Source organism: Pelmatolapia mariae, linkage group LG18, assembly GCF_036321145.2.
Source record: "Pelmatolapia mariae isolate MD_Pm_ZW linkage group LG18, Pm_UMD_F_2, whole genome shotgun sequence".
Classification (NCBI taxonomy): domain Eukaryota; kingdom Metazoa; phylum Chordata; class Actinopteri; order Cichliformes; family Cichlidae; genus Pelmatolapia; species Pelmatolapia mariae.
The window spans coordinates 26,596,847-26,612,048 of NC_086243.1; the positions used below are offsets into that span (position 1 = coordinate 26,596,847).

Genomic DNA, 15,202 nt, shown 5'->3' on the forward strand with positions numbered 1-15,202 from the left:
TAATCAAGTACACAACCTGGCAAATTTAAGGTTATTGTTAAAAAAAACCTGTATAAAGCACTGATATAAACCCATTACTTATGACCTAAGAGTGAATTATAAGTGGTGACTATGTTGTGCCAATTTGTTAGAGATGATACAACAAGAAAATTGCATGATAACAGCTGAAGAAGCAATGGAGCATATTAAAATACAGGAAGTTACGAAACTGTAGCTCAGAGATGCAAATAAGTAAAGTAAACCATCCAGAGAAAAACAATCGGAGAACAATCAGATGTGATAAGTATTCCACACTTACCTGCTTTAACAGGGATTCTTACAATGAAACCTTTTACAGTAGAAACCATCTGTGATGAACTGTAAAAGGGAAAACGCCCAGCAGGTCCACAGAAACTCATCATAAACATCATGTTTTGAGGGCTTTATTTCAAATAACAGGATACTGCAAGAATAGCATCAACACAGACAGTGTTTAATGTACACACACACACACACACACACACACACACACACACACACACACACACACACACACACACACACACACACACACACACACAAACAACTAGACTTTGTGTTTCTCTGCAGTGCTTTGTGACTCTTTCGTTACTTTGTGGTGCATTCGTGTCCTTTGTGGTTTTCTGAACTACTTTTCTTGATCGTGTGTTTGTCTTCTCCTTCAGTGGCACAGTGTGATACGGCTTCGTGATCTGTGGCCATTTGTATTTGGTAATTAGTAACTAGCTTTAGTTTATCTTATGATTTCACTGACATACTGAATCTTTGTATGACAGCTGTGTGGAACTCCAGTGATAATTCTTGAACCCCTATGTGATACTTTGCTGGTACTTATATAAGTATTTATATTTATATGTAGCAATGATGTAAAACTGTTAAAATGGAAGAAAATGTAATCAGATTGGTGTCCCTCATCTTTAAGGTACGTTCAGATCTACTTATTTCAGTCAGGGTGATGGAGCTCAGCCCACAGAGAGACAAACACAGCGCATGTGAGGGAAATAGATGAAGTGTACAGATACTATGAACTGATTTCCCTACTCAGCAGAGGCGGAGAAACAGAGGGCCAAATACAGAGAGAAAGCACAAGAGAAGGAGAGACACTCAGGAAGTTAAACAGGGGAAGTTTAGTGGTTTGTTGCGTCATCGTTTTATGCTGCTACTTGTGTGCCGATGCAGAGTGAAGGTAGGAACACTTGTGTTCGCTTTTTAATTTGTTTGTTTCCTCACATTTAAAGTCTTTCCAAAAACGTGGACTGATTGGGAGGGGTGGTGGATGATAGGAGAGCAGCAGCAGGTGTCAGGAAGATGGAGAGAGTGGGGAGAGAGTTTAAACGTCTCTGTGAATCTATATGTTCAGTGCTCGACTTCCGCTGAAATGAGAACAGGGCCGCGATGGCCCTGACATGAGGGCAGGGAGGACAGACCGGGCTCTGTAGTGAGCGTAGTCCTCAGGCAGGAGCGGAGATGAGAAGCTTAAGTTGGTCCACCACCTCAGAGAAACCTTATAGCATGATTGGAGCGAAACGTTCAAGGGCTCTTTTCAGTGAATACGAGAAGTACAGACGCAAGGGTGTGGCCTTTCATTCGAAAATAAATTGAGTGCATCAGGGGGAAGTGAAGAGCCACATATGCAAGGCGAGCATTCAGTGCAGTTTGTTTGATTTCGGCTGTGAGATTGTTCATTGTTACAACGTGAAACTGCTATATCCACAAAGAAACCGTTATCATTTCTGCTTTTGCAGGGAGGAAGACACAACAAAGTATGTCCTAACACTCGTTTTACGTGACAGCCCCAATGCAGCGCAGCTCACAGAGGAAACAACCTGCACCTAACAACATGCACTGAGGCAAAGGAAACTGAAGCAACAGCAGCACAGTCAAATCTCTGAAATGTGCAACGTTTTATCAGAGTCATCGTCACTTTAACCATTTTGGTCAACACATCCAGAACAGACAGTCAGTGAACCTGACCGTCACCAGCAGGGTAGAGGGGACCAGTCTGAATGTGAGGTGAAAAGAGAAGACAGGAAGAGATGAGGAGAGTTCGAAGAAAAGGGGGCAACAAAGAGAAGGTGTTTGGATGTGATCTGTTGGAGCATCTAAATACCTCTGGTCAAGAGGGTAAGTGAGCAACCCTGACTAGAAAACATGTCCTGCTCTTGTTGTTTTCTGCTCTTGTCATAGTTTTCTTCATTGCATTAAACACCATCCTGCAGAGATAAATCATTTGGGTGTCAAACATCAGCAGAAGCACCGTTTATACCATGTAGATAAAACATGTCATAGAAGTGTTACTAAACTGAACATTTAAAAGTACAAATTTAATTCACTGACAGGTTTGCTTTAAGCAACCTGCTATTAAACACATTTCATGGGATATTTCTCATGTTTCTTAACTCTTTAGCATCTCACTCTGCAGTAACACTTTGAGAAGATATAAACCCAATAAAGTGCTTGCCTATGCTTTTTTAAAAAGCATAGGCAAGTCGTGAAAGGCCAACGTTCAGATTATGACTTTGCTTGTCAAACCACACGAGGCTGAGTCAAACATTTGAAAAAGTCTTGATCATTTTATAATGTGACCCCGACTGACTCATTGTGGGCAAAGCGTGGGACATCGCAGAGCAAATTACTTTGGGGGTAAGTGAAAAAAAGGTAAAGACTTTTGGGAAAGTCGACGAAAAACGGTTTACTTTTTTGGAAGAACATCAGACCAACAGTCATAAGTGGGCATAGTGTGATGGTCTGGGGCTGCTTTGCTGCTTCAGCACGACTTTGTGTAACCGATGGAACCATCTCTTTACCAGAAATGCTCAAGGAGAACGTCTGGCCAACAGTTTTAGCATGACCTTAAACTGGCTTGGATGCTTGAAAACCCTCCAGTGTGGCTTTATTAATTCATCCTGCAAACATGAGTGAGCCAAAACTCCTCCAGAGCAGAGTGAAAAACTCATTGCAGTGATCACAAATGTTTCATTGCAGTCGTTGTTGCCAAGGGTGGCAAAGCCAATTATGAGGCTTAGGGGACAAGTGAACAATGAAATTACAATTTAAAAGCTGCATTTTGTATTTATTCAGGTTGTCTTTGTCTAATATTAGAATTTGTTAGATAATCTGAAACATATAAAATATAACTGTGACAAATATGCAACAAACTAAGAAATCAGATGGGGGCAAACACTTTTTTGTGGTACTATAAGTGGAGAAACAATAATTTATTTTCTGGTATTTTAAGATTTTAGCAGGGATGCAACACATTTCTTGTCAGTAATATTTTCACTTACATAAAATAAACAAAAAAAATATCGGACATAATGTCAATAAATGGGATGAAAGGACGAAGAAGGTATCTGCTGTGCGCCTGGCCAACTTAACCGTGACCCTTAGAACAGAAATATTCCTCTCAGGGATCCATGTAGTCTTTGGCACTTCTGTGCTTCAAGTTAAATGCCCACATGTCAACAATGACAAAGCAAATATGATTGTTTTAAGCAGACAGAATATTTGCTGTGTTCACAGTCATAGTTAGGTATGCTAATTTTTCTCACTATCAATAAGCAAAGACAAAACAACAACAAAGCTGTGGCTGAAATCAGTTTCATGTTTGTAAGTGTCAAATCTCAGTATTACAGAAATTTACTTAAAAATAACCTGTTCAACTACCACAATATAAGTTTTATATATAGTATAAATGGTGTGGTGACTTTGACCCTAAAATAAGTTTTTAAAAAGGTTTTGAACCCTGGAAATTATATTCATTACAACAGTCTTTCATAGGTTTTGATTGAGGAGTCTTTGAGTCATATGTCTGATGCTCTGCATGAACCTCTAGATGTCAGATGAGAAACCGGGCAAATTTTCATGGTCAAAAGTCATCAGTATGCTTTAGTTATAAAATTATAGATTTGATAGACTTATTGACTGTATATGTACCGAATTTCCAGAATTTCCCGGAGGAACCAACCCGAGGGATTAATAAAGTTTCATCTAAATATTTGTATCTAAAGATGACAGATTGAACATGTTCCATGCTTTTATTAGGCCAATATCCAGGTTATTCATTTGAGTCTTCTTTCACAGTTCCACTGGTGCTGCGATGCTGCAGTGAGTTTGTGGAGCATCATGGGATTGTTGATGGGATCTACAGGTTGTCTGGAGTGTCATCCAATATACAGAAACTCAGGTAAAATGTCTCTGTGTGGTAAACCTTTACCTGTAAACAAACAATATAATCCACATATATTTTAAAGGATATTCGATTATGTTATTATCATTCAAAACAGGGGTGAGTTTGAGAGTGATGGTAATCCTGAACTGAGCAAGGATGTGTACCTGCAGGACATCCACTGTGTCAGCTCTTTGTGTAAAGCTTATTTCAGAGAGCTGCCCAACCCTCTGCTCACATATCAGCTGTATGACAAATTTGCTGTGAGTACCTCAGACATGCGAAAAAACAAAATAAAATCCTTGACGGGTCTACTACAGGCATGAAAACAGAAAATAACACATATTCTTACAGGAGGCTGTGGCCATCCAGCTAGAGGAGGAGAGGCTAGTAAAGATCGGTGATGTCCTGAAAGAGCTACCAGCACCTCATTACAGGTACAACCCTCTGCATCCTAATGACAGCCGCTTTTACTATATAATAACCTGTATTTCTGCACTGAAGCAGAGGGCATCTCCTTCTGTTTCTCTCCAGTAACTATCACAACAGATCAGCTCAATTTTATTACTTCACCAGAAATTAGTTTTAGGGCTTTTACAAAGTGCACACTATTTGGAAAAACATTCTTTACAGGCTTTAGTAAATTCTTCTATATGTAGATTTTAGTTCACTGCCACAGGAAGTCAGGTAGGAAAATATTACAAAACTGTACATTTACAGATAATAACACTGGACCCTGTGAAGCTGCTTAATTACATATAAATGGGCTGAAGTGGCAGACCAGAACCTAACTTCACGGTTTTGATCCGCTATCATCCATCTATTATCATGGGGTAGAAACATAAGCACAGATGCCGACACTCTTCTCTCCCTAACCACCTCCTCCTCCAGGGGCATGCAAGGCATTCCAAAGCCAGCCAAGAGAGCGTGCCCTGGGTCTACCCTGGGCTCTCATTACAGTTCAACATGGCTGAAATACTTCACTTAGTTGGATCACACAGTCCAAAAGTCCAGTACAGCTACCAATTAAAAAGTAAAGAACTGACCAATAACAGTATTTCCTTTAGGAAAACCAGCATTAATCCCACATTTACAGATGGTAATATTGATTATTACATGGTTGATGTGTAAAATAATACTGTTTCTAACAAGGCTGCAGATTTAAAAGCTGATCATGTATCATGTGTGTCCTACAGGACTCTGGAGTTTCTCATGCGTCATCTTGTCAGAATGGCCTCGTATTCGTCAGAAACCAACATGCACGCCAGGAACCTGGCCATTGTCTGGGCCCCCAACCTGCTCAGGTGTGTTAATGTCAGCTGGAAAAATCAGTGTGTGTCGGATATGTGCTCTTGTGAACTGAGGGATATACTACCTGCTTTCATTCTGAGGGAAAATACTATATATATATAAACTGCTGAAAGTTACAGTAATTTCAATTTATATTGCATGCGATTCAATAACCTTGTATCGTGTACCGCTGCCTTTGCTTACCTGTTCCTTGTTCCTTTTCTGCTTCACTTTGTTCATCTGCTGTTTTCATCCATTCCTTCTTCTCCTTTAGCACATAGTCATGTCTTGCAGTTGTGATAATCAATCAGTAAACCAATCTATCAATCTGTATGAAAAGGTCTAAAGACATTGAAGCGACAGGATTCAATGGCACTGCAGCCTTCATGGAGGTCAGGGTCCAGTCCATCGTGGTGGAGTTCATTCTCACACACGTCCCTCAGCTGTTTCCCGACGCAGGTCAGAACACAGATACGCATCCACAGACACTCACGTGCAGAGAAAGACGATAATCTCATGTACCACCGCTTAAAATCTTTCCTCTGACCTCTTCAGACATATCAAACGAGAGAAGGAAGTCCCTCCCATCCCCATCAGCATTCCCCAACCCGGAGGAATGTTTATTCCGGCCTGTTCCCACCCCAGCTTGTAGCTATGGGAACATCAGTCCAGGAGACGGTCCACTTCCCATAAGACCTTACCATGCCATCATTGAAGGCACAGACAAGTGAGTAAACCATTTCTTTATCTGGGTCACCATTACTGTCAGTTATACACAAAATCTTAGTCGCTTACACTATTTAGAGTATCAGGTGAAGATGAGATGAACTGAAGTCAGCAGGAAGTTAAGCTTTTCTCAGGAATAATGCAAGTGATGCTTGTATGTTAGAAAATAACATTTCTTTTCATATAAACTTCTTGCAAATGTGCGTGTCTTGCTCGCCTCAGGAGGAAAGGATCTCTTAAAGGCAGGAAGTGGATGTCCATCTTTAATATTGGAGGACGATTCCCGGATCCACGGCGAAAACACAAACCTTCAACCAAAGGTACAAAACCTTCACATAGAAATGAGTCACATCATTTATTCCTACTAAGTTAATTTCTCCTTTTCCATAAACAGGTTTGCGTGTTTATAATTTATTCTCTTTGGGGTTTTTTTCTAATTTCTTTTCACTTTTAGGAAATAGTAACATTTAAACTGACATTCAAACTCACATATTTTTAAATATAAATATTTAAAAATGTAAACATAATTTGTTTGTGTTTTGGCACATTTTATTAATGTACTTTTAGAAAACTGTTGCTGCTGTTTTGGACATCAGTTTTAAGTCTCCCATAGATCAGTTCCAACAGCTTCTCTCTATATATTATCTCACTTATCTTAGAAATATTTTTTATATTTTTTCAGCTCCAGAGAAAGAACGGCCTGCTCTGAGACCTGCAAGAAGCATGGACTCCCTCAGCTCCCCATCCTATCCAAATGAAGGTATCATCTTCTGAAACATTAAAATGATGAATTTGTTACTTAGAAAAATAATTAAATGCAGTAAAAATGTTAAGAAGTAAGTGAAGTTCATATTTATTTAGATATAAACTCTTCTCTAAAGAATTTGAAATGTTGATTTAATTTGTATGATTTGATTAAGCTGTAAGACTCTGAGGTTTGTTAAAATGTGAACTCACAGTGCTTACGTATAAGAAAAAAATGAACAAATAAAATTTCATTTAAATGCATCTGGTGATAGTGAAAGGCCGACTGTGAACTTCCACCATCACCACACAATAGAGTTGACTGGAGTTTGTTTTCTGATGTCTTGAAGAAAAAAGCGCTTTTACATCTCGTAGAGTCCTGCTTTGAAGCAATTAAGCCATCCCCATCTCAGTTTTTGGACTGTGCTGGTATTTATATAGTGCTTTTAATTTTTCTAGTCTTACTGATGTCTCAGAGTACTTTACCAGCAGTGACTACAAGCCATGTTTTGAAGTAAGAAGTGACCACATTTACTAGTGGTTTAACTACAACTACTAGCAAGAATGGCTAGCTAGAAACATTTATAGACTGCATCAGTGCAATGCAAAGAGTGACACATGCAAATTAATCTTAAGTAGCACAAAGTAAAATGCTAGAATTTAACCCAGTCTTGTGACAAAATGTGAAATCCATTAACGTTTATAGACACGAGCTGATTTGTTTTTTCCCATGAGAGCTAGCGTAAATTTGAAGCTAATGTACAGAGTGTACCAAAATGAATCATTCAGTTTCAAGAGGCTATGTTTTTTAAAGTAATGGACATAGAAACTTGCGGTAAATCTTAAAATATTATTAATGTTTTACATACTAAACAGCGCTTTGCACATCATGTTCTACCTACATTTTGCCTCCCCACCCATAACCTTCATTTAATTTTTAATTTTTAATTTATATTCTAACATCTGTAGGTATTTAGTATATATTCTTATTTAGTGTATTTATATAGAGAAATATAGATTATATATACTGTAAATACTACATATTCTGTTTCTGTATCAATGGCACCAAGACAAATTCCCCGTTTGTGTAAAAGCTTTGCAAAAAACGTGATTCTGATTCTGAAAATTTACAATGTTCAAAAGTGCTCCACTTTGAGCAGGCCATATGTCCATGCGATAGTCAAACTCATACCATACTTTTATGAGCATATCTGGAGTCACTGCTGTTGTTAATATTTAACCTACCGTACACCATGTGGAACTAACAAATCTCTAACGAACTCTTAATAGAGCAGTTAAAATAAATGTCCTAAAATACCCATTGGCGCCACCAATTTCTAAGTCTCCAAATGTGGACTTTTTCTCCACTTAAACAAGAGAAATGATTTTGTGTACCTGGAAAAAATCCCTACATATAAGATGAAATCGTTTGGAGTAAATGAAAATACAACACAAAATACATGAATGAAGTTGGTATCAGACATACACAAACTCATGTTTGAAAAAGAGAAGGTAGAAATTTAACACATCAAGACCTCCCCTCTAATATAAATACAAATAGAATGAATAAGTATGTGAACATAGAAATGGGATATTTGTGTACAGGAAAGACACGATTATTTTACAAACTGCTGTGAGAATATTTTGCCACACTGGTGCAAAGTACACTTTACTAGATTTTCACTTGTCAAACCTGGAGCACAGACCTTTTGTGGGTTTTTTTAATACAAGTAAGCACAAAGAAAGCCACATCATTAGATAAGTTCAAAATACTCCAAAAAGCACCAAAAGCACAAATAGTCAAGAGGTCATGGTTCAGTCCAGCCCAGTTAAATTAGTTGAGATCAAGTCAGCGCCCAAGGTGCACAGTTGGGTGTTTTAACATGGATAATCATGCATAAACTTGATTTTGTCAGTCTTGGAGGATTCATTGTTGATTCAAATGATTGTTTGCAGGTTATATCAAAATTTAGACTCAACTTTACCTTTCACTTATGCTAATTCTTATTTGTCATTATATTTTTAGGTACCAGGCGTTCTGGCCAGCGCCCTCCTTCCACCAACCTGTCTCCCCTTGTCACTACCACCCCTCAGGCTGTCTCTGAGCTCCCAGTATCTTCAGGTGGATTAGGTGCCAGTGAATATGCTGTGACCTACCGCAGGGGAACAGGGCTAGTAAGCGGTGGTGCAGGCGTACAGGGTACCTACACAGCTCTTGATCCAGAAGGTTTAGGATTAGCAGGCAATGACACTGTCCAGTCCAGATCTCCAGGAATATCCACTAAAGCTGGTCGGAGAGCAGCCATGCACATCACAGGACCCACCATGGTTACTGTGCCACTACATATCACCTCTAACCTGGCTTTAGGGGTTCTTCAAGGGGGCGGGGCTGACAGGATCATACACCGTAGAGACAAAAATGGGAGTGACAAGGCGGGAGCAGAAAAGGCAGCGAAAAAGGTAAGCAGAGTAATGGAATGGAATGTGGAAGAAACCAAGAAGGAGGAGGAGGAAGTGAAAAGTGAAAAGGAGAAAAGCAGTGAAGAAGACGTGGCGACGACAGAGGATTCGGTGGCAGCAGGTGGTGCTGAGGAGAAAACAGAAGAAGGAACAGAAGAGAAAAGAGATGAACCTAAGAGACAACGAGCCAAAAGCCTCCTGTCCAACTCAGAAGAAGATAACAAAGGTGACTCCAAAAATGCTGAACAAAATGTTGAAGATGATGAATATATGGGTAATTTGAACTTTTTTTATTACAGTGACCACTTTTCCTTATAAGGACTGCAAATAATAACTGTTTTGCACATCAGTTATTGATTTTCTGGTTCAAACTTAAACGTCTTAGCTGCTACTACAAAGATTGCTTTAAAATTTGGTACAAATAGTCAAGAGCTCCAGTGGACATATCGAGGAAACACTCCCAGGGAGACTAGTGATTTTTCTCTTTGTTAACTTTTTCTAATGTGACCCTGAGTTCTAATGTGGTTTTCTCTAAAATTCCACAAACAGTTCTGCTAAGTTTCATAAACGGGTCAAACATTTGACCTTCGACCTTTCCGATGGTGCCCTTTAACAGGAATACCAAATACCTGCCAATCTGACTTCTGTATGTGTTTTGTGCAAATTACCACATTAGGGTAATCTGAAGGATGAAATCCACTCAGCTGCTCTAAGTCTTTTTTGCCCCAACCTTTGACTGTAGCCTTTTAAAACACTTGAGCATTTTTGTTTTTATTTATTTCCTCCAAGCACATTTTGAGAATCAGTCAAAAAATAAGCCCAATAATCTTACACTCGTATGTTCCCCAGAAATTTGTTTTTTCTCTTTGTTTTTCTGCAGCTGTCTTAGAATTAAACTATTGCAAGTACAGTGCAACAAATGAATTTTACTCAGTCGTTGAAACTCATTAACTCATGACCGTTGTTTCATTGACAGAAATGAAAGTTAGTGAGACGTCTGAGCTTCAGCCAGAGGACCCTCAGCATGAAGATAATGGAGAGTTCGATGCTTCTGATGTTCTCAACTCAACAGAGGTGACAGGTGACAACCAGAATATGTTTGGCTACATTCAAGACAACTTTGAATTCCTGGACCAAATGGACTGCAGTGGAATGGACCATATGGACTGCAGTGTCTCTTATCAGGTGTGTTTTTTATGGTTGCAAATCTTTCTCAGCACATAAGAAGTTGGAGGTTTGCAGAAGAAAATGGTTATTTGCACAGGAGCAGTATTACGCTGTATTTGTGAAAGCCTTTTAATGTGGTTCCTCTTTTTTCCCATTAGGTGCAGGAGTTCTCTGTTGAACCTCCTTGTCACTCAGACGATGAGTATGAAACAATGGCACAAGCTCAGACTTCTCCTTGTCCTCCAGAGCCACAGTCACGCCTGCATCCAGGCCCTCAAAGTCCGAGCGAGTCAAACCCACACAGACCGCTCAGCCTCGACTTGCACAATCGACACACAAAATCCCTCAGCCTGCCTTACATGACCTCGCCTGTCCACGGACCGGATGAGTCTTCATCTGAAGACGAGGCTATGGGGGACGACATTGATGATAACGAATACAGTAGCGAGGAAGACGAGAGCATGTTTGTTAAAAGCCTTCCACCGGATTTCTTTTTGAACACAATCTCTGGGTTGGAACCAGAAACTGATGGACAAGAAAGTTCCCCTCATGATAGCGTTTCTGTGCATTACATAGAGAGCTCTGAAGAAAGAGACTGCCAGTCACTGAAAACTGAACATTCGGCATGTACAGAAACAACTATGGGAGAGCAGGAGCAGGTAGAAGTGAACGACAGAGAAGATAAAAATGGACTGGATGAAAAGGAGATGATAGAAAAACAAGAGGAAACTAAAGTTCATCAGGAAGGAGACCAGCTGGAAAACGACATGCAAAGGTGACAACTGATTACAGTCTCAGATTTTAGTATTTATCATTATAGTTACCATGCATGTGCATTTTTGTCTTAATCTTTACTGACTGGCAGACAGAAAAAGCACAATAACAACTATTTTATCTATTATTTTACACTAACAGTGAGTCAGATACCCCCAACAGTATGTGTGATTGTAGCTTGAATGCTTGATGTTTAATTAGAATGTGACCAGGTTCTGCAGTTCCTATCTGACATATGATGTTTGAGCATCTTTCAGTTCATTATTTTGGTTTTAAACTCGCCTTATTGTTTTCGTCTTTCTCTGCAACCGGGTCCAGCAGCAGGAGCAGCTATTTTCAGAAACAAACAAACTAATAATCTGAATATACCCAGACAACAGTCAGCCAGTGAAACCTTTAGACTGTAATGACCCAGATATTTCCCTCAGGAGTTTGAGAAGGCCAAACAAAAATAGAATGGAGAGTGAACAGGCTATTTGACCTTACTTATGAGAAACGTTATTCCACATGAATGATAAAGATGTAAATAGTGCTAGCATGCTTAACATATAAACTTTCAAAGGTTTACATGTCAGTTATGTTTTTGTGGCTGATTTTGGAGAAGAAACCCAACTGCACGCTTTTCAATAGACACTATAATCACTTCACTCTTGTTTTGCTGTGGTGTTTTGTTTTCCAGTATCCTGTAGTTAAGTTGTGTGGTCACAGTGGCCACTACTTGGATGATTTGAAGGCTAATGTCTGAAACCTGTGTGCACCCCCTGGTGGAAAAAGATAAATAGTACAGTGTGGCAGATAGCACTCTAATGGATCCCGTCCCTCCATTAGAAAATTACAACGAACTGAGGGGAATTCTCTTTTGATACATTAAACTTTGTGTCATCAGATTGAGAAATGCTACAAGAATAAACTGCCACACGTTTAATTAAATCAGGAAGAAATATTAAATAAGAAGCTCAAAATTAGAGCTCAAAAAATTCTATAAACAAACGTTAATATGTCTTAAAGTCTCACTTACATTGTACGCATCTAAACTGTTTTTGTCTCTTATTTATCTGCAGCAGAGAAACAGAGGAACATCTGGATATTATGAAAGATGCTGAAAGTGAAATATCCTCAACAACCTGCTGTACAGAGTTTCCAGTGCCAGTCACCGAGGACACTGACGAATCCAGCACTGTGGTGGACATGAGCGTTGAGGAGGTGAAGGAAGTAGTTGAAATTGCTCACAGCGATGGTCCATCTCAGGAAATGATGAACCAGAAAGAAACTGAATCAACAAGTCATACCAGAAGCTGTAATGGAGGGGGTACAACAGAGAGAGACAATAAGGAGGGGGAGAATGGTGTGATATGCAATGAAATAGAGGACATGTGTGAACAGTTTGTACTGAAAATAGAGGAAAGTGATGAGAAAATGAGGGAAGAAACCTCAGAGGGAAAAGCTGACAGAGAACACGACAGTAGCAATGAGCAGGATACCCAAATCTGTGGGACACACATTGACATTTGGGAAGAACTTGAGGACATTGTATCTGAAGTGATAGAAGATGAGGAAAAGGCGCAGTCTGAGAGGGAGGGTGATGTTGGGCAAGAACATTTGGTAAAAGATGAACAGGACGAAGAGCACGGATCAAAGGAAATGGTGGAAGACGACAAAGAGGAGGCGAAGAAGACGGAAGGTATGATAGAAGTAGACGGTGAACCAGTGGAGACGGCTGAAGGAGCGCTAACAAGTTTAGAAATGCAACAAGAGTTTAACGAAGATGAGACCCAGAGAGAAACTCATGAGAAGATGGCCAGCAAGGAAGACTCTCAGGAACATGTCACAGCAGAAGCGTTTTCAGATCAGCCAGAAAATCAGAACGATGGTAAACAGACAGCTGATGAGCAACTTGAAACTGCGCCAAGTGAAGATAACCAATTTAAAGAGGTGGGCTCTGATATGAAAGAGGGAAGAGAGAGTGAGAAGAGTGACGGCCCCTTAGAGGGTGTCGGAAGCACGCTGGTCTCCTCACAGCCGAAGATCTACCAAGTTAAAGCCGTGCCGGTGGTGCCTCCGAAGCCGCAGCATTGCAGAATAACCGCCCTGACCATCCGACAGCAGCAGCAGCAAAGAGAGAGGAGAGACGGCGACAGAGGGAGAGACAACACGCTGAGATTCCCAGGAGAGCAGGACAAGGACGGAGACCAGAGCGACGAGGGCTCTGAGAAAAAAGAGAGTCCAAAACTCAGGGGAGATAGCCGGGAGAGAGAGGGGAGGAGGGACAGGGCCGAAGTCAGAAACAGTCCCCTCAGCATGTGCTTTGATGAGGCTGTGGCCATTGCAACCATGAGGCGAGAGAAAGAGAGGGTGAGAGAAGGAGAGGCGGAGGCAGAGGCGCTGGGGAAGTGACGTAGAGATTTGAATTGTACAAACTAGTTTTCCGCACACAGAGTTAAAGGCTGTCTTTTCTTATATAGAGGGGTGAATTTATTCCATTATACATTACAGCAACAGCAGCCCTGCCTATGTAAGGCAACTGATTTAGCCGTTTCGGTGTTTCTTTGTAGCATGCATAAACTCGACGTGCAGTCATAACCAATAGTTTTCTGATATAAATATTGTTCAAGGGAAGATTTGTTCTCCGTTCATTAACCAGAACAGAATAGACCGCTGAGATGATATAAAGGGAATCAGATGGGGGTGGGGGGATTTACACGGTCAGCATCTTGAATCCCGATGTTAAGAGGAATAAACTGAAACAGATGACAAACACTGAAGTGCTGAAGTGCTGCTCCAGTGTGACAAACCATCTGGATGAACTGCTAGTTTCAAGACTCAGGGTAGCTAATCTAAAAGTAAAAAATATTCGCATTGAATACACTCCCTGTTACACTCGGTGTTTGCACGAGTAACGAGTTTTCTCTCTCGTTACAGAAAAGTGTACATAAAAATAGATGTTTGATGCCAAATACAAATGTGTTTAAGATGCATAGACGATATCATTTAGCAGGAATATGATGTCAACAGATTCAAAGTTGTTTTGCATTGTGTGAATAAAACATGTTTTCAATATGCTGTGTCTTCTTCAATCCTTCTTTATTTAAACTTTATCAGAGCAAACAAAGTGTTGGTGCTGAAGCTATAAATAGCTTTTATTGTTATGTTATAATATTGCTGCTGGTATGATATTTGCTTACATCTTCAGGATTTTAGCTAACAGATAAGCTGATAAGGTAAATACAACAAATCATTAAAATAATTTCTTGGCTAAATGAGACTACTGTGCGCATCACCTTTAAAAATCACTCCAAAACTAACTTGACTTTCTTTTCGTTGAAGACACGTCTAATAAACATATATCACACATCACTACCATCTTTTTAAGCTTCATTTAACTCTTACTGCTATCCTTGTGTCACAAATCACCCCCGACACTCTTCTCCACCCACCCCACCCTACCTGCACTCTTCTTCACCTCTCTTGTGCACTGTTCATTGCTTTTGATGGTTGACCCCTTGCATTTATACTCATCCACCTTTACTGCCTTTGCTCCTTACATATTCACCTTTTTCTACCTGCCTCCCTCTCATTCACACACATGTATTCTGTCTTGCTTCTGTAACCTGAAGCTAAAGGTCCTTAAAACAAAAGAACTCATAATGAACTTCAGGAGGCACAGACAGGTCCATTCCCCTCTCATTAGAGATAGAGAATGGGTGGATTCTGTCTCCATCTTCAGGTTTCTGGGCACCCACATCTCCGTTGATCTGTGTGGCTGCACTAACTCCATGTCCTGAGGAAGAATAACCTGGACCAGAAGCTGCTGCTGGCCTTCTACTGCTCCTCAGTGGAGAGCATGCTCTTCTACTG

At 40.1% G+C, this 15,202-nt stretch overlaps 1 protein-coding gene across 2 annotated transcripts; it reads left to right on the forward strand.

Annotated features, from left to right (window-relative positions):
• Nucleotides 1-1,163: 1,163 nt before the first annotated feature.
• si:dkeyp-68b7.12 (rho GTPase-activating protein 30) lies at nucleotides 1,164-14,378 on the forward strand. Of its 2 annotated transcripts, none has more exons than XM_063461782.1 (14): nucleotides 1,164-1,204; nucleotides 1,764-2,142; nucleotides 4,102-4,204; nucleotides 4,305-4,449; nucleotides 4,541-4,623; nucleotides 5,383-5,490; nucleotides 5,817-5,935; nucleotides 6,032-6,203; nucleotides 6,425-6,522; nucleotides 6,885-6,962; nucleotides 8,973-9,680; nucleotides 10,383-10,591; nucleotides 10,732-11,348; nucleotides 12,409-14,378. In XM_063461782.1, exons 2-14 carry the CDS (start codon nucleotides 2,055-2,057, stop codon nucleotides 13,739-13,741), a joined length of 3,861 nt encoding a protein of 1,286 aa, XP_063317852.1. In that variant the 5' UTR covers nucleotides 1,164-1,204; nucleotides 1,764-2,054; the 3' UTR covers nucleotides 13,742-14,378. The 2 variants fall into 2 exon arrangements, with proteins under 2 accessions (XP_063317852.1, XP_063317853.1); XM_063461783.1 differs by having other exon boundaries at nucleotides 8,973-9,632.
• Nucleotides 14,379-15,202: the final 824 nt, after the last annotated feature.

What these genes read in the sequence shown, in the direction of transcription:
- si:dkeyp-68b7.12 (XM_063461782.1), top strand. Translation starts at nt 2,055, where the DNA reads ATGAGGAGAGTTCGAAGAAAAGGGGGCAACAAAGAGAAGGTGTTTGGA. An exon ending in TGAAGATGATGAATATATGG is followed by an intron (nt 9,681 to 10,382) that starts GTAATTTGAACT and finishes TTTCATTGACAG; the next exon opens with AAATGAAAGTTAGTGAGACG. An exon ending in ACTGCAGTGTCTCTTATCAG is followed by an intron (nt 10,592 to 10,731) that starts GTGTGTTTTTTA and finishes TTTTCCCATTAG; the next exon opens with GTGCAGGAGTTCTCTGTTGA.